This window comes from Hyla sarda, chromosome 2 (assembly GCF_029499605.1).
Source record: "Hyla sarda isolate aHylSar1 chromosome 2, aHylSar1.hap1, whole genome shotgun sequence".
Lineage (NCBI taxonomy): Eukaryota > Metazoa > Chordata > Amphibia > Anura > Hylidae > Hyla > Hyla sarda.
Window position 1 is genome coordinate 69,380,403 of NC_079190.1, and position 19,766 is coordinate 69,400,168.

The 19,766-nt window shown below is 43.1% G+C and overlaps 1 protein-coding gene across 1 annotated transcript in view; it reads right to left on the minus strand.

Annotated features, from left to right (window-relative positions):
* Positions 1-344: 344 nt before the first annotated feature.
* MRPS31 (mitochondrial ribosomal protein S31) overlaps positions 345-19,766 on the minus strand; it is a 112,177-nt gene continuing 92,755 nt past the window's right edge. The window contains exons 6-7 of the mRNA XM_056561994.1: positions 16,111-16,254; positions 345-1,296 (exon numbers count right to left, since the gene is read on the minus strand). Of these exons, the coding sequence (XP_056417969.1) occupies positions 1,064-1,296; positions 16,111-16,254 (377 nt within the window). The 3' untranslated portion in view covers positions 345-1,063. The remainder of the gene's footprint in view (positions 1,297-16,110; positions 16,255-19,766) is intronic.

Here is a 19,766-nt window from a genome sequence, read left to right on the forward strand (position 1 = left end):
GTGACGTCACTAAGCTCCGCCCATGCCCCAAGCCAGGGGTTAACGGAGAAGATTACCGGAGATCACCTGCACGGAACTGGACATGGTGAGTACCGTTGTCATCAGTGTCACCCGCATCTGTCGGTACCGACTGGTTAGTGCAGGTAACACTGGTGATAGATTTCCTTTAAAGACTTTTCCAACCAGGTTATTCCCTGGCCTAGGTGTCCCTTGTCTGTTGTAACAACCTCTTTCCTAATCTACTGTATCTAGCTCATTCCTTATATAATTTGTCCCTGAAGTATGGAAACATAGGCAAAATGCATTTTTTCAGAACATTTTTAACACCACTTCATACCATGGTCAATGTGATTTTCACCATTTGCGATGCAAAAGTTCCATGTGCTTTGCAACATTTACATGAACACAATGTAGAAACTCCACATTTCCATCAATTTGAGCACTTTAATTCATAAAGCGTTCCATTCAGGTGATTCAAATCTGTTTTGCGTAAAACATCTTCTTTACCATGCCCCAGAAAAGAAATCAAGGGAGCTAAGGTCTTGTGAGCGAGGAGACCATGCCACGTAACCACATCTTCTAATTTAGTCTTTCAGCCAATTGTCTTACCATCATCCTGTCATAACCATTCAGGGAGCCCCTTCCCTAGCCTTTGTATTTGGGGCATTAACTGGTATCTCAACATGGGGTAGTCCCGAAAAAAGGTCCCAACACATGAGCTTTCCACAAACCATAAAACACCATTTCTTTCCAGTTCATGGTGACTTCAGTAAAGTCTTTTTGTGAGTTGATAAAGATATGGCAAACACATATGAAGCTTCAGCCACTTAACAAGTAGACCAATATCATATCCAACTAAATTATAAATCCTAATTTCTAAAGATACACACGCAAACCAATAGTGTAATATATTTTATTATTAAACAAGCAATATGTCACATTTGCCATTATACCTAGGTATAGATGAAATAGAAAGTTCTCCCCTTCCTCTGGGTCCATGTATGCACAGTTCTGCACAACTATGAGTGAATCGAATACGGGGAGCAACAATTGCGTCTCCTGTTTAGTTGATGTTAACATCACATTCTTTCAGAAGATCTTCCTTTTTGTGAAAGTAATCGTGGAACCAATCTATGTGGTCTTTCTTCTGTTGGACTGTAAGGTATGGGTTTTTAGAAAGGCCACACATCACCAGCTCCATAAAATGTCTGATTGGTCCCTGCTTTGGAAAGTCCTCCAAATACTTTTCCAAGAATATGTGCTCGTGGAACTCCACCTTATGCTCCTCATCGAGACCTGCAACGTAAATAATATCAATGTAAGTTTCTTAAAGGGGTACATCTTATCCCTTTTCCAGATGTCTGGTCGTGGGGGTCCTGCCGCTGAGGACCCCCACAATCTGTCATTGCAACCCACAGCGCTGGAGGCTCCAAATGTGTAGCATGACGACCACAGGGCCGGAGTATAGTGATGTCACAACTCCGCTCCCCCCGTGTGACGTCAAGCCCCGCACCCTCAATTCAAGTCTATGGGCTACAGAGCCTTGTGTTTGCTTTGATATCCAACAGTGTCTGAAACTTTTAGCAGCAACTATAGCTGACAGATACTCTTTATTACTTTTTTTTCCATTGACATGGCTTCATGAGGCCTTGTTTTATGCAAAATAAATTATATTATTTTTGGTATTTGGTTACATATAAATACAGTGTGAAAAGTGCCTAACAGATACAAATAGTCTACAAGAAATACTGAAATACCAAGTGGATTGGTAATGGTCTTTAAAGCTCCACACATGGTCATGGTGTTCTCCTTAAAGGGGTACTCCGTCCCTAGACATCTTATCCCCTACCCAAAGGATAGGGGATAAAATGTCAGATCGCGGGGGTCCCGCTGCTGGGGACCCCCGGGATCTCGGCTGCAGCACCCACCTGTACGGCTTCCGGCAACGCTGGAGGCTTTGGATCCCGACCACAATGGCGGAAGAGCGTGACGTCACGACTCCGCCCCGTGTGACGCCCCGCCCCGACCCCTCAATGCAAGTCTATGGGAGGGGGCGTGACGGACCTCCCATAGACTTGCATTGAGGGGGTGGGGCGTGATGTCACGCTCTTCCGCCATTGTGGTCGGGATCCAAAGCCTCCAGCGTTGCCGGAAGCCGTACAGGTGGGTGAGGAAGCCAAGATCCCGGGGGTCCCCAGCAGCCGGGGGTCACCAGATCTGACATCCCCTAAGGGCGGAGTACCCCTTTAACCCCTTAAGGACCCGGGGTTTTTCCGTTTCCACTACATGGAGGAGAATGTATACAAACGTTCAAAATTGTCATCTTCTGACCCCTATAACTTTATTTTTCTGCGTATGGTGCGGTATGAGGGCTCATTTTTTGAGGGCTCAAGTTTTTAGTGGTACCATTTTTGCATTGATAGCACTTATTGATTCATGATATAAAAAGTGACCAAAAATACACTATTTTGGACTTTGGAATTTTTTTCCGCGTACGCCATTGACCGTGCGGTTTAATTAACTATATATTTTTATAATTCGGACATTTCCGCAAGCGGCGATACCATATATGTTTATTTTTATTTACACAGTTTTTTTTTTATGGGTAAAAGGGGGTGATTCAAACTTTTAATAGGGGAGGTGTTAAATGATCTTTATTCACTTTTTTTATCCCACTTTTTTTTGCAGTGTTATAGCTCCCAAAGGGACCTATAACACTGCACACACTGATCTTTTACATTGATCACTGGTTTCTCATAAGAAACCACTGATCGATGATTCTGCTGCTTGACTGCTCCTGCCTGGATCTCAGGCACTGAGCAGTCATTCGGCGATAGGACAGCGAGGAGGCCGGTAGGGATCCTCCAGCTGTCTTGTAAGCTGTTCGGGATGCTGCGATTTCGCCGAGGCTATCCCGAACAGCTCCCTGAGCTAACCGGCATGCTTTCACTTTCACTTTAGACGCGGCGTTCAACTTTGAACGCCGCGTCTAAAGGATTAATAGCGAGGCACCGCGATCAATGCCGCGCGCTATTAGCCACTGATCCCGGCCGTTGTTAGAGGCCTGGCCCGACCCGCTATCACGCCGTGGCCCCGCGTTATAGATCGGGAGCAGACTCATGACGTACACGTACGTCATGGGTCCTTAACAGGTTAAAGGGGTACTCCTGTGGAAAACTTTTTTTTTTTTTTTTTAATCAACTGGTTCCAGAAAGTTAAACAGATTTGAAAATTAGTTCTATTAACCCCATTAAGGACCAATCCCATTTTGACCTTAAGGACCAGGCCAATTTTATTTTTGCATTTTCATTTTTTCCTCCTCGCCTTCTAAAATCCATAACTCTTTTATATTTCCATCTACAGACCCATATAAGGGCTTATTTTTGCGTGACCAATTGTACTTTGTAATTAAACCTCTCATTTTACCATAAAATTTATGGTGAACCCCAAAAAATTTTTTTGGGCACATTTTGGAGGGTTTCTTTTAGCACTGTACAATTTACGGTAAAAATGACATGTGTTCTTTATTCTGTGGGTCAATATGATTAAAATGATACCCATGACTAGATACTTTTATATTTTTGTACCGCTTAAAAAAAATTTAAACTTTTTGTACAAAATCAGTAATCTAAAATCGCCCTAGTTTGACCACCTATTACTTTTTCATTTTTCTGTATATAGGGCGGTATGGGGGCTCATTTTTTGCGCCGTCATCTGTACTTTTTATCGATAACATATTTGCATATATAAAACTTTTAGATCATTTTTTATTTATTTTTTGGGGAATAAAATGCAACAAAAAAGCAGCTTTCGATCTCAGACCAGAGCAGGAGATACCGGGAGACGGACGGAGGCAGGTGAGGGGACCTCCGTCCGCCATTACAGATGATCGGATCGCCGTGGCCGCGATCCGATCATCTATTTTAACATGCGCATTGCCGCCGATGCCGTGATCTGTACTGATCATGGCATCTGAGGGGTTAATGGCAGACATCTGCGCGATAACAGAACCTGCCGTGTATGACGCGAGCACCGCTCTGATGCGCCCGGTCATACACAGGACATAAATGTACGTCCTGGTGCGCTAAGTACCGCCAAACCAGGACGTACATTTACGGGGTTAAAAAATCTTAATCCTTCCAGTACTTTTTAGGGGCTGTATACTACAAAGGAAATGTTTTTCTTTTTGGATTTCTCTTATGTCACGACCACAGTGCTCTCTGCTGTCCATTTTAGGAACTGTCCAGAGCAGCATATGTTTGCTATGGGGATTTTCTCCTGCTCTGGACAGTTCCTAAAATGGACAGCAGAGGCCAGCAGAGAGCACTGTGGTCGTGAGATAAGAGAAACCCAAAAAGAAAAACATTGCCTTTGTAGTATACAGCCCCTAAAAAGTACTGGAAGGATTAAGATTTTTTTAATAGAAGTAATTTACAAATCTGTTTAACTTTCTGGCACCAGTTGATCTAAACAATTTTTTTTTGCATGGGAGTACCTCTTTAAAGAGAAATTTAATCCCTATAACCTTAGCCACAAAAAGAACTCTACAATAGAAAACAAAAACAAAACACTATGGTGGATATTTGGTTAAACTATGGCTCACGTTATTAGTGCCACATATTTAGAAATTTTACACATTATTTTTACTTTCTTAGCACCTTGCTTGCAAATTTTTTTAATAAGGGAAGTTGTTTTGTGTATTTTACTCTAGATATTCCACTTTCTGGCATACAAAAGTGTCATCGTTGATACCAGAGATTTACTGGTGTTACTCGTGCCATCCTGCAACAATGTTTGGCTATTGTGAATTAAACTTTTATTTGAATGTAATATATTTTTTTTTATCCAAAAAGCTTGTACTAAATAATATATATTTTTCTTTTTTGGTTAAATGTAAATTCATGTTCCTTAATAGGCTGTTCCACAGTTTAACCTCAAAATGAGACTTTGTCCGCCCTGATTGTGTTCCAGGAGTATAATTTGTATTAACAAGCCAAGGCTTCTTTCACACTGCCGTTGTGACACGGCAGTATGATGTTCGTCGGGGAACCTGGGGAGAATAGCGGGAAGAAAAATTCATCATGCAATGTTTTTCCTCCCATTTCGCCCGTCAGAAAACAACGGCGCCTGAGGGACCCCATAATAGTAATTGGGATCTGTAAGGACTATTTTCCCGTCAAAAATGATGTCCGTTAAAGGGGTATTCCAGGAAAAAACTTTTTTATATATTTATTTATATATATATATATATATATATATATATATATATATATATATATTTATTTATTTATGTATGTATATATATATATATATATATATATATATATATATATATATATAGCTCAACTGGCTCCAGAAAGTTAATCAGATTTGTAAATTACTTCTATTAAAAAATCTTAATCCTTTCAATAATGATCAGCTCCTGAAGTTGAGTTGTTGCTTTCTGTCTGGTAACAGTGCTCTCTGCTGACATCTCTGCTTGTCTCGGGAACTGCACAGAGTAGAATAGGTTTGCTATGGGGATTTGCTTCTAAACTGGGCGGTTCCAGAGACACGTGTCATCAGAGAGCACTTATACAGAAAAGAACAACTCAACTTCAGCAGTTCATAAGTACTGAAAGAATTAAGATTTTTTAATAGAAGTAATTTACCAAATCTGTTTAACTTTCTGGAGCCAGTTGATATATAAAAAAAGTTTTTTTCCTTTTTTCCTGGATAACCCCTTTAAGGCACAAAAAAAAAAAAAAAAAGGTGCAAAATGGCAGTGTGAAAGGGGCCTAAGCATGCTTTATACCCCTGTTGCCGAGCCCCCCACGATCAGACATGTTATCCCCTATCCTTTCGATAGGGGTTAACATGTATAGAGGCAGAGTACCCCTTTAAGTAAGACTGCCCACCGGACTCCTAAGCTCACAAGCAGGTATTGCATTGAGTAAGTGACATGTTATATGTTAAATTTTAACACTATGTATTAATCTGCATTATAACATCATGACACTAGATTTGGTACCATTTTTATGGTGACAGGTTCCCTTTAAGTTAAAATTAGTTGTCACAATTAAAATTAACAAATTAGTGAAAATACAAAGAGACTGTATGATTAGACCTTCATTATGGATAACATAGAAGGAGAGTGATAGTGAGTCAGCAGTCTGTCGGAAAAGCTCCAGATATCTAGGCTCTAACCAAGCTGTTTATATCCCATTACTGATCATATATCTCATTCTCATGACTTGCGCCCTGGGGATTTTGACTCGACCATGTCACTTATGAGGACGGATCACCTGCTTCTCACAAGCAGCATGAGATGCATCACATCCTCAAAGGCACCTTTATTCTATTCTGTATATCCTCCAAACAATTCGAAACATTGTAAGCAGAATCATTTAAAAGGTTACTACACCCAAAGCCAAAAAAAGGTGATTTTGGGTCATGTTCGGTCTGTATAATAACACTGCTACTCCTCTGATCTGCTCTGATGGATCTTTTGCCAAGTTTAAGAATTGGAGAAAATTCTGGGAAAAGTTATCTTTATACTATTACACATCAAGATACTAAAGAAAACCATCTAGTGGCGTTAATAACATGAAAACGGCTAAAGTTAAAGGGGTACTCCGCTGCTCAGTGTTTGGAACAAATTGTTTTGAACGCTGGAGCCGGCGCTGGGAGCTAGTGATGTCATAGCCCTGCCCCCCTCATGACGTCCCGCCCCTTCAATGCAAGTCTATAGGAGGGGGCATGACATCATAAGTTAAGGTCTTTGGGTTTGGAAATTATAGTTTGTAACTGGATTGAACACTGGCTCATGGATCGTACCCAGAGAGTGGTGGTCAATGATTCGTACTCTGATTGGTCCCCGGTAATTAGTGGTGTACCCCAAGGTTCAGTACTGGGCCCGCTGTTGTTTAATTTATTTATCAATGATATAGAGGATGGTATTAACAGCTCTGTTTCTATCTTTGCAGATGACACCAAGCTTTGTAGCACAGTACAGTCTATAGAGGATGTGCATAAGTTACAAGATGACTTGGATAGACTAAGTGTCTGGGCATCCACTTGGCAAATGAGGTTCAATGTGGATAAATGTAAAGTTATGCATCTGGGTACTAATAACCTGCATGTATCGTATGTCTTAGGGGGGATTAAACTGGCAGAGTCACTGGTAGAGAACGTAGAGAAGCATCTGGGTGTACTTGTAGATCATAGACTACAGAATAGCATGCAATGTCAGGCTGCTGCTTCCAAAGCCGGCAGGATATTGTCATGTATCAAAAGAGGCATGGACTCGAGGGACAGGGACATAATACTCCCCCTTTATAAAGCATTGGTACGGCCTCACCTGGAATATGCTGTTCAGTTTTGGTCGCCTGTCCATAAAAGGGACACTGAGGAGTTGGAAAGGGTGCAGAGACGCGCGACTAAACTAATATGGGGCATGGATCATCTTAGCTATGAGAAGCGATTAAAGGAGTTACAATTGTTTAGTCTTGAGAAGAGACGTTTAAGGGGGATATGATAAACGTATATAAGTATATTAATGGCCCATACAAAAAATATGGAGAAAAACTGTTCCAGGTTAAACCCCCCCAAAGGACGAGGGGGCACTCCCTCCGTCTGGAGAAGAAAAAGTTTAGTCTCAAGGGGCGACACGCCTTCTTTACCGTGAGGACTGTGAATTTATGGAACGGTCTACCTCAGGAACTGGTCACAGCAGGAACAATTAACAGCTTTAAAACAGGATTAGATACATTCCTGGAACAAAATAACATTAATGCTTATGAAGAAATATAAAATCCCATCCCTTCCCCAATATCGCGCCACACCCCTACCCCTTAATTCCCTGGTTGAACTTGATGGACATATGTCTTTTTTCGACCGTACTAACTATGTAACTATGTAACTATCATGAGGGGCGGGGCTTAGACATCATGAGCTCCTGGCGCCACCTCCAGCGTTCGGAACAGTTTGTTCTAAACTCTGAGCAGCAGAGTACCCCTTTAAAGGGGCACTCCGGTGGAAAACATTTTTTTTTTTTTTTAAATCAACTGGTGCCAGAAAGTTAAACCGATTTTTCTTTGACTTCTATTAACCCCGTTTTTGCATTTTCATTTTTTCCTCATCACCATCTAAAAATCCATTAAAATTTTGCATCTAAAATTCCATATTTTGGCGAATTTCTTGCGCCACTAATTCTACTTATTCTGTAGGTCCATACAGTTAAAATGGTACCCTACTTATATAGGTTTGATTTTGTCAAAAAAATCATAACTACATGCAGGAAAATTTATACGTTTAAAATTGTTATCTTCTGACCCCTATAACTTTTTTTTTTCCGTTCTGTGTACGGGCCGGTATGAGGGCTAATTTTTTGCGCCATGATCTGAAGTTTTTATCAGTACCATTTTTATATTGATCAGCTTTTTATTCATTTTTTTCATGATCTAAAAAGTGACCAAAATACGCAATTTTGGACTATGGAATTTTTTTGCGCGTACGTCATTGACCGTGCAGTTTAATTAACGATATATTTTTACAGTTCGGACATTTCCACACACGGCGATACCACATGTTTATTTTTATTTACCCAGTTTTTTTTTTTTTTTTTTTTTTTAAGGGAAAAGGGGGTGGATTCTTACTTTTATTAGGGAAGGGGTTAAATGATCTTTATTAATTTTTTTTTCACACTTTTTTTTTTTTTGCAGTGTTATAGCCCCCCTTAGTGGCTATTACACTGCACATACCGATCTCTCATACACAGATCATTGCCGTGCATTGACACAGCAAAGATCAGTGTTATCGGTGGTCGATTGCTCAAGCCTGGATTTCAGACATGGCGAAGGCAGGTAAGGGGACCTTCACTCGCATTGTAGCTGATCGGGACATCACGATTTCACCACGATGGTCCTGATCAGCCTGACTGTGCTGCCGGGAAAATTTCACTTTGATTTTAGATGCAGCGATCAACTTTGAACACCGCGTCTAAAGGGTTAATAGCGCGCGGCACAATGATCGGTGCCGAACGCTATTGCCCAGGGTCCTGGCTTATATTAGCCACTGGGACCGACCCAGTATGATGCGCGGTCACAGCGTGACACCGCGTTATAAACCGGGAATGGGCGCAGCGGGTACAGGTACGCCCTGTGTCCTTAAGAGGTTAAAAAATCTTTACCCTTCCAGTACTTATTAGCAGCTGTATACTAAAGAGGACATTCTTTTCTTTTTGAATTTATTTTTGTCTTGTCCACAGTGCTCTCTGCTGACACCTGATGCCCGTATCAGGAACTGTCCAGAGCAGGAGAAAATCCCCATAGCAAACCTATGCTGCTCTGGACAGTTCCTGACACGGACAGAGGTGTCCGCAGAGAGCACTGCGGACAAGAAAAAAAAAATGCAAAAAGAAAAGAATTTCCTCTATAGGATTAAGATTTTTTGATATAATTAAATTTACAAATCTGTTTAACTTTCTGGCACCAGTTCATTTAAAGAAAAAGAAAAAAAGTTTTCCACAGGAGTACCCCTTTAAGCTATCTAAAGGATACGGTATAATAGAAGAAATGGATCGCACTCACGACTTCAGGTGCAAAAAACTTGAATAGTCTTTATTCCAACGGTGCAAATAACATACAAAATGTTGCAGGACGCCACTGGGGAAACAGCCTCAGGTGACAGCTGTTGCGCGTGCGAGGGCCTGATGAAGCGTGTAGACGCACGCGCAACAGCTGTCATCTGAGGCTGTTTCCCCAGTGGCGTCCTGCAACATTTTATATGTTATTTGCACCGTTGGAATAAAGACTATTCAAGTTTTTTGCCCCTGAAGTCGTAAGCGCGATCCATTTCTTCTATTATACTGGATTCTATTGGAAACGTTGCTCTCTGGATTTACCGCACCCCTACAGGTACATTTATGCTGATACCCACGTGTGCCTAGGATAGCTGACAGGCTCATATCCAGAAATTCAGTCAGTGAATGGAGGTTGAGTGCCGACTGCTGTGACTTGTGAATTGGATCTAAAGGATACACTAACACATGTTTTTATGTGTGACCACAGGTCCTCTTAAGATAATGGGACCTGAGTGAAAAAAAAATGCTGCAAATGCTGCTAAATAAACAGACACCAGATGGAAACCCGGCAGACCCCATTAAAGTCAATGGGATCCATCAGGATCTGTTGGTATCTTCATTTGTTGCTTCTTATAAAAAAATAAAAAATAAAGTGTATTCCAGTAGAATTATTAAAGTATAGCTATAGGGTAAAGGTGACTTTGATTAGTCCGATAAAGAGGTGGCAATTAATACAAATAAAAATCCCATTTGTCCCATGGGCAGCTGTAGATATGTTTAGAGCAGACAAAAATTATGTAGGTATCTTGTATATTTTTGGCTTTTCTAAGTATTTGTATAATTTCTTAAAATGCACATAATGTCTCTAGAACTGTGCTAAGTGGGTGGGATCTTCCCAAATTGATCTGTCAGATCTGTGATGGGTCCACTGAACAGTCAGATAGCTCCTATTGCTCCTTCCCATTTTCCTCTCACGGCGTGAGTTTAATGTGCAGTCAGGTAGAGAGACTGCAGCATCATCTCCCTCTTGCCTTCCTTTGACCTCAGATACTCTTTGGGCCCTATTACAAACACGGCGACATCACCCTGTGTAATAGACCTGCCATCAGATGCACAGCAGTGTACCCAACCCCCAGCGGGAGCACTGAATGCCAATCAGATCTGGCCTCACCTCTAGATGTATTCAGCCACCATGCCAGCTAAGGCCAGACAAGGGTGAACTCTTTTTGGAGCTGGAGGAAGCCTGGCATTCAAAGCTGCTGCCCTTTGATCTCAGGACACAGATAGAGACTAGCATTTTATTTTTCTGCCTTCTGTCTGCGTTGCCGCAGGTCAAATGGTGTTGCCGCAGCACAAGTAATGGATGCCTGTACTCTAGCGTAGGCAGTGTGCACATGGGGGCTTGAGCCACACAAGCATACACTAGATGTATAAGTTATATTGAAGAAAATACTGTTTCAAGGGAAGTAGCCTAATTATGTGTTATAAGAGGTCACATACTATGTTTTAATTCATGAAATTTTTTATTTTTATTTTTGTTGACTTTGATACAGGGGGTGCAATGGGCAGTAGGTACACCTCTGCATCCAGTCATTACTTAAGACTAGCTTTTAGTGACTGAAGGGGTTGTGAGCATTTAGAATGAGCAGTAAAAGGGGCTTCATCTGCTGTAAGATCAGGAAGATGCACCACTAAGATATATGAATCAGTGAATATATGAATACAAAAAAAAAGTGTTCTATTTGTTTTGTAACAGTTTGCATATTAATATAATGCAGCATAACTGATAAATTTTAATGTATCTGTATAAGTACGCCAGGCTTACAATAACATATATTCGAGGAATAATGGATTCTGGCGATCATTACTTTGTTAGTTCTAAATGGTGCAACAAGTTGCTTTCGGTATAATTCTGCTTCTGTGTGTACATGGCGGTATGATTGTAATCAAACACAGAAATACAGACTAAATCCAGTAGTGGACAGATTATCCTTTCACCATTCCCATAGAAACATAGGGAGCATTTATTGGCTTTGTAAGCTTTTCCTTCCACAAATCATTCTTGTTACTTTAATTTATTGTATTGTTGTCACTTGCTGGGAACTTTCACGTCATTTTAGCCTCTCTTGTTTGCTGTGCTGTCTCCTACCACGATGCTCCCCAGGCTCTGCCTTTCTCCAAGCCCTCGAGAACCAATTGGTACAGGCTGCAAATGAGCCTTCTGACATGTTGGTAATTGGATGTGGACCACTGACCTAGAACTAGCTTTATACCCTGAACGATCCCCGCTGCTCCAAGAGAATGGATGTAATAAACAGCCACACACATACACACACATTCCTGATGATTGTTGTGCCCTTTATAATTCTGCAGCCTTACTGATCTTTTCTTTACTAGCAGTCTACACAGCAGCATAATGGAGTGTAGGACAATCTTCTCTGATAGTAGCCTGGGAATGCAGAGACAGACAGCCTCGCAGGTTATGACTCAGTTCGTCAATTGAAAGCGAGCGACAAAGTGGATTTCTTAAAAAACACAAGAGATTCATCATCGAGGTCATTTCATTTATATATACTACAAAACTAACCTTCAACTTTAGTTTTACTTGCTTTTTCAATGTTATTTATTGATGTCGGCAGCACAGAGCTGCCAGAATGTCGTGACAAGTATCTTTTAAGCTCTTTTTAAGCCTAATGTGGTTATCCAGAGAGAATTTTTTTTTCTAACTATGCCCACAATGGTTTTTTTAGGTTATAAAAAAAAAAAAAAAAAAAACTCTACTTACCTCCAGTACTCCCCCGATTTCCTGATTCCGTAGCCTTTCTGAGCTGCTGCGGGAAGTCGTCCCCAGGAAGCACCGGGGTCAAATGTCACTGCAGCTAAGCAAATCACTAAACGGAGGCAACGCTGGACGGCTGGAGGTAGGTAGAGATTTTTTTATATCCTATACCAGGCATAGGCAACCTTCGGCACTGCAGATGTTTTGGACTACATCTCCCATGATGCTTTGTCAGCATTTTGGGGGTAAGAGCATCATGGGAGATGTAGTCCAAAACCGAAGGTTGCCTATGCCCGTCCTATACAATGAGCATATATTTATAAAAAAAAAACAAAAAAACTTCCTGCCGGATAACCACTTTAAAGCGACTGTGTCATCAGAAAATTACTTATTGTTTAAATAAAAAAAAACATTTATATTAAACATTGTGATGTTTTTTTTCATTCTAATTTTCCATTTTACTATCCATATTTTTAAATAATCACTTTTGGTTACTAGGCCTAAAACTAAGCTGAGACTTCCAGTCCTGTCTGTGATAAGAGGAGGCTTCTGGAAACTGAGCACTACAGAAATATAGAGAAAGGTGACACCAGTAGGTAGAGGAAACAGGATCTTCAGAACAGCAGACAGCTTAGCCTCCCTCCCCTGTGGAATGACCTTGTCAAAAGGTCAAAGAGCACGCCCAGACATTTTCTATTGATGTGAATGGGGGAGCTCATATCTATTAATGCCTATGTCCATAGGACTTGCTGTTAAGCATTTCTCTAAATGCTATTACAAAACACGTAAATAAAAATATAAAGGATAGCCACTATAGCTCTAATAGGACGCACCTATACCCTGGGTGCGGGTAAAAGAGAAAACATTACGAATAAAAGAAATCTGGAGCTATACAGACACTAATATACAGACACTGGAAATATACAGACACTAATATCATTGAAAACTAATTTATTACCGTATTTTTCGCCGTATAAGACACACTTTTTCTTCCCCAAAACTGGGGGGGGGGAAAGTTGGTGCGTCTTATATGGCGAATACACACCTATTGTGTTGGTCCCTTCGGCCATCAATGGCCGGGACCCGCGGCTAATACAGGATATCACCTATCGCGGTGATGCCCTGTATTAACCCTTCAGACGCGGCGATCAAAGCTGACCGCCGCGTCTGAAGCGAAAGTCAGGCTGTTCGGGACCGCCGCGGTGAAATCGCAGCATCCCGAACAGCTTACAGGACACCGGGAGGAACCTTACCTGCCTCCTCGGTGTCTGCTCCGTGCCGGGATCCCCTGCATGGCGGCACTCTCCTTCAACGTCATCACGCCGTCGTGCATGCCGTCCCGTCATCCAATAGGAGCGGCATGCGTAGCGACGTGATGACGGCGACATGATGACGGAGAGCGTGGATCCCGGGGAAGAAGACGTCCGGAGCGTCGGGGATGCAGCGACAGCGATGGAGCGACATCCAGGGCAGCGGTGACGGTCCGGAACGGCGGGGACACGTGAGTACTACCTCCTATCCAGTGGTCTTCAACCTGCAGACCTCCAGACGTTGCAAAACTACAACTCCCAGCATGCCCGGACAGCCAACGGCTGTCCGGGCATGCTGGGAGTTGTAGTTTTGCAACATCTGGAGGTCCGCAGGTTGAAGATCACTGTTGGGTGCAGAATCTTTTTTTTTCTACATTTTGCACCTTTAAAATTGGGTGCGTCTTATATGCCGATGCGTCCTATAGGGCGAAAAATACGGTAAGTGAAAAAATGCATATAAACAGTCCACTCACAGGGCTCTTGTGGGCTAATGAACCACCAGGCTCACAGAAAAAGTATCTCATATACATTATCAGAATGAGTGGTACTGTGTACCAAAATTCTTTACCTGCAGGACTTTACCGAGTATGCAGAGCATAAAGGAGTGTATATGAGATACGTTTACCATACGCACCTCTATCCCCATTATAAGCATGGTTTATGGACACTTTATACATGTGGACATTATTTTAAGATTGGACCTTCATTTTTCCTATTTTTTACAGGACTGATTCCTTCTGAGAATTTTTTAATTTAATATTTATTATTGCCAGAAGTTTACTCATTCTAGAGGTGGTAGATTTATATTTTCATTTTATATATTTTTAACTATTTCCGCTGTCATTATTTCTGCATTAATTCTGGTTCATTCATCCCCAAGGGCCCTGGGGGTGGACTGTTTATATGCATTTTTTTACTTAATAAAATAAATTAGTTTTCAATGATATTGGTGTCCATATATTCATTGAGCTAAAAAAAAACAGCTCACATACAAAAAAGAAAAAGAAACTACAGATCTGAAAAAAGAACAGATTACAAAAAAAACAAAAAAAAAAAAGACTATGTTTCAGTATCTGGATATAATCAGTAACAAAAAAAAATTCTACCTTTTAATTGTACCAGTAACACTACCTCCTATCTATCCTTCACATCAGGTGTGGAGAGATGTAGGCCCATACTGGGCAGTAACGTTGATTGGTGTATGATGCCCAGTGAGTTCCATGCACAAGTCCTATTAATAAGAAATAGGTTCTTGCACATAACTCTCTGTGTATCATTTGCTTACTTCATCAACAATACTGCCTAGTAGAGATGAGCGAACTTACAGTAAATTCGATTCGTCACGAACTTCTCGGCTCGGCGGTTGCTGACTTTTCCTGCATAAATTAGTTCAGCTTTCAGGTGCTCCGGTGGGCTGGAAAAGGTGGATACAGTCCTAGGAAAGAGTCTCCTAGGACTGTATCGACCTTTTCCAGCCCACGGGAGCACCGGAAAGCTGAACTCATTTATGCAGGAAAAGTCATCAACTGCCGAGCCGAGAAGTTCGTGACGAATCGAATTTACTGTAAGTTCGCTCATCTCTACTGCCTAGCATGGATCTTCTTCTTTCCATGCCCAATATGAAGAGAAGGCATATGAGTGAATTTAAAGGGGTTATCCAGGAAAAAACTTATTTTTATCAACTGGCTCCAGAAAGTTAAACAGATTTGTAAATTACTTCTATTAAAAAATCTTAATCCTTTCAGTACTTATGAGCTTCTGAAGTTAAGGTTGTTCTTTTCTGTCTAAATCCTCTCTCATGACACCTGTCTCGGGAAACGCCCAGTTTAGAAGAGGTTTGCTATGGGGATTTGCTTTTAAACTGGGCGTTTCCCGAGACAGGTGTCATCAGAGAGGACTTAGACAGAAAAGAACAACCTTAACTTCAGAAGTTCATAAGTACTGAAAGGATTAAGATTTTTTTAATAGAAGTAATTTACAAATGTGTTTAACTTTCTGGAGCCAGTTGATATATAAAAAAAAGTTTTATCCTGGAATACCCCTTTAACCACGTAAAACACTGGATTTAGCAGATATGTATGGTTTCTGTAGTGACAATTCAGCAGTTTTAATTGGTGGTAGTGTTAATTTCTAGTGCCGAGACTGAGAATGAATCCCTAAAATAAAGGGGAAAGAAGTGCTCAGCTCTGTGTCCCTTTATTTCTGACTGTAAGTGCTTAGTGTATGGATTCATAGTGAGCCTCATACACTTTCTACAAATCTGTACATATAATGCTCTGCTCTCCAAGATAGGCCAAGGAGAGATGATTAGAAACGATCCTCAAAAAGGAGGCACCATGTAACATTGATCGGCTCACTGAAGACTGGCAAGTGGCAGTGCCAGGAAGGGTCCCGTCCGTCAGCTCATCAGTGCTACAGTAACTTGTCAGCAATATAACCATGTCCTCATCCAAACCTACCTGCTTCATTGTCAACTGGAAATGTCCAGAGTTTCCCTTCTTTTGTCCACTGTATCATTTCCTCAAATCCATTCCTTGGCGGATGTTCACTGATGTATGAAATCTCTTTAGCCAACTCTAGATCCCAGAGAGTTAGTGGCGTCTCTGAAAATAGTAAATATAGCAGCATTTTAGCAATCTGTTCAAGAAATCGCTAACTTAAACCAAAAAGAATAAAAATATCTAGAAGTTAAAAATAGGCATAATAGTCGAGGGGCCAATAATATGCACAGTACTTTGTCTTTAAAAAAAAAATGTATTTACAACATGAACCAGACAAAAATATTTAGTATAGTTGCCAAAAGAGTCGACAAATAAGGGGATAGATTATCCGACTGACACACATTCAGCTCGGTTTGTCCTTATCTCTTGTGGAGATAATGGAGCCTGTGAGTGTTTCGCCCTTATTCTTGTTCAGGCAGCATGAAACTAGTGACAGGTTACCTTTAGTTGTTAGTAGAGACCACTGTGTGACAGATACGATATTCCAATGTAAGAACAAAGGCAGCAATGACTAAAAGATAATGTAGGGCTGGGCGGTATGACCAAATATGTGTATCACGGTATTTTTGTAACTTATGGCGGTTCCACGGTAAATAACGGTATTTCTTTAACACCCCCCCAAATCATGTTACCTGCCAGCGCTGTTCTGCTCCCCCCCCAATTAATTATCAGCCCAGCGGGGTACTACTCACATGTCACCCGCAAGCACTGCCCTCCTCCTCTTTGTTGGGGGCTGCCGGCGATGGAACTCTATACTGTACGCCAGTGGTCTCCACCCTGCGGACCTCCAGATGTTGCAAAACTACAACTCCCAGCATGCCTGGACAGCCGTTGGCTGTCCGGGCATGCTGGGAGTTGTAGTTTTGCAACAGCTGGAGGTCCGCATGTTTCAGACCACTGCTGTACGCTGTATCTCTATGCCCGGGCTGCAAAAGATAAAGAAAATAAACTTTAACTTACCTACGTCGGCCTTACGCTGGGGACGGGAACATCGCACAGCCGTCAGCCTATCACCGGCCGGAGCGATGTCCCGCCCGGCCAGTGATAGGTTAAACCCACTGTCAAGTAAGAAACCGGCCAGAGCTTCTTACATGACAGTGGGCTCAGCCTATCACTGGCCGGGGTGGGACATGCCCGTTGGCTGTCCGGGCATGCTGGGAGTTGTAGTTTTGCAACATCTGGAGGTCCGCAGGTTGGAGACCACTGGTGTACAGTATAGAGTTCCATCGCCGGCGGCCGCAACAAAGAGAAGGAGTAGGGCAGTGCTTGCGGGTGACATATGAGTAGTACCCCGCTGGGCTGATAATTAATTGGGGGGGAGCAGAACAGCGCTGGCGGGTAACATGATTTGGTGGTGGGGGAGCAGAACAGCGCTGGCGGGTCACATGATTTGGTGGGGGGGGGGGGGGAGCAGAACAGCGCTGGCCGGTCACATATGATAAGTTCCCCAATGTGGGGACAGCGCTGCGCTGGGCTGATAATTCATTCCCAAGGGGAGGGGCCCAACCGGTATTGCGGTATGGGAAAAATTCATATCGTGCAGCCCAAATATTTTGGTATTCGGTATAAACTGGTACACCGCCCAGCCCTAATATAATGTAGAACAGTGTTTCCCGGAATGGTCAAAAATGTGATTACTTTGTTTTCTATATACGCACACAAAAGAGCTATGTGTATGTGCAGAAGAGTTATGTATGTGTAGCAACACGTATATGTGCAGTAGAGCTGTGTATATATGTAGGACGTAGGTAAAAATATAGGGGGGCATTTACTAAGGGGTTTAGTCATTTTTTTCTGACTATTTTTGGCGCAAAATTGTCGCAATTGCGCCTACCCTATAAATTGTGTGACTTTCCCTAGCAAGAGCTAGAAAGTAAAAAAAAAAAATTTCCCGCTTAATTTACGCAAGTTTTCAGTTTTGACTTGCAGTGGTCAGGAATTTATTAACTGAGACAGTCGCAGTTGCGCAATAAACTGTCGCAACGGCCATAAAAATTGACTAAATTTACTCCAGCTCCAACATGGAGCAGGAAAAGCTGCTGCCGCCCGGGCTCCGACATACTTTCTCCCCGCTACCCTCACTTCGCTACAGGGACACTACAGTGATTTATATCCCCCCCTCTCACCTTCCAGCGCCACACAACTCCCATCTATCTGCTGTTGCAAGACTACAAGTCCCAGCATGGCCTTACAGTGAGGACACGCTGGGAGTTGTAGTCTTGTAGCAGCGGGAGCTGAGCGGCGCGGGCGGGAGACCAAGGGGGGGGGGGGTTGGGGTAGCGGGGAGGCCGTATGAGGAGCCCGGGCGGGAGACAAGGGGGGTAGCGGGGAGACCGTATGAGGAGCCCGGGCGGCTGCACTGTAATGTCAGCCCGGGCTCCTGCCCTGAGAGCCATAGGCTTTGGCTGTCAGGGCATGCTGGGTGTTGTAGTTTTGCAACAGCTGGAGGGCCACAGTTTGCAGACCACTGGTGTGTGGTCTGTAATTTGTAGTCCTCCAGCTGTTGCAAAACTAAACAGCTGAAGGGGACCGGCGAAGAAGTTCACTTACCCTTCCGAGGCTCCAGCGACGATCGCTGACGGAGATCGTCGCGCGGCAGTGTCGTGCAGCGCTGGATCCTACGGAAGCCGGTAAGTTGCGCAAGCTTCCCAACCAGGGTGCCTCCAAATGTTGCAAGACTACAACTCCCAGCATGCCTGGACACCCTTTGGCTGTCCGGGCATGCTGGGAGTTGTAGTTTTGCAACAGCTGGAGGCACCCTTGTTGGGAAACACTGGCCTAAAACAGTGTTTCCCAACCAGGGTGCCTCCAGATGTTGCAAGACTACAGCTCCCAGCATGCCTGGACAGCCATTGGCTGTCCAGGCATGCTGGGAGTTGTAGTTTTGCAACAGCTGGAGGGCCACAGTTTGCAGACCACTGGTTTGTGGTCTGTAAACTGTAGTCCTCCAGCTGTTGCAAAACTAAACAGCTGAAGGGGACCGGCGAAGAAGTTCACTTACCCTTCCGAGGCTCCAGCGACGATCGCTGTCGGAGATCGTCGCGCGGCAGTGTCGTGCAGCGCTGGATCCTACGGAAGCCGGTAAGTTGCGCAGGCTTCCCAACCGGGGTGCCTCCAGTTGTTGCAAGACTACAACTCCCAGCATGCCTGGACAGCCTTTGGCTGTCCGGGCATGCTGGGAGTTGTAGTTTAGCAACAGCTGGAGGCACCCTGGTTGGGAAACACTGGCCTAAAACAGTTGGGAAACACTGGCCTAAAACAGTGTTTCCCAACCAGGGTGCCTCCAGATGTTGCAAGACTACAACTCCCAGCATGCCTGGACAGCCTTTGACTGTCCAGGCATGCTGGGAGTTGTAGTCTTGCAACATCTGGAGGCACCCTGGTTGGGAAACACTGTTTTAGGCCAGTGTTTCCCAACCAGGGTGCCTCCAGATGTTGCAAGACTACAACTCCCAGCATGCCTGGACAGCCTTTGACTGTCCAGGCATGCTGGGGCTTGTAGTTTTGCAACATCTGGAGGCACCCTGGTTGGGAAACACTGTTTTAGGCCAGTGTTTCCCAGCCAGGTTGCCTCCAGATGTTGCAAAACTACAACTCCCAGCATGCCTAGACAG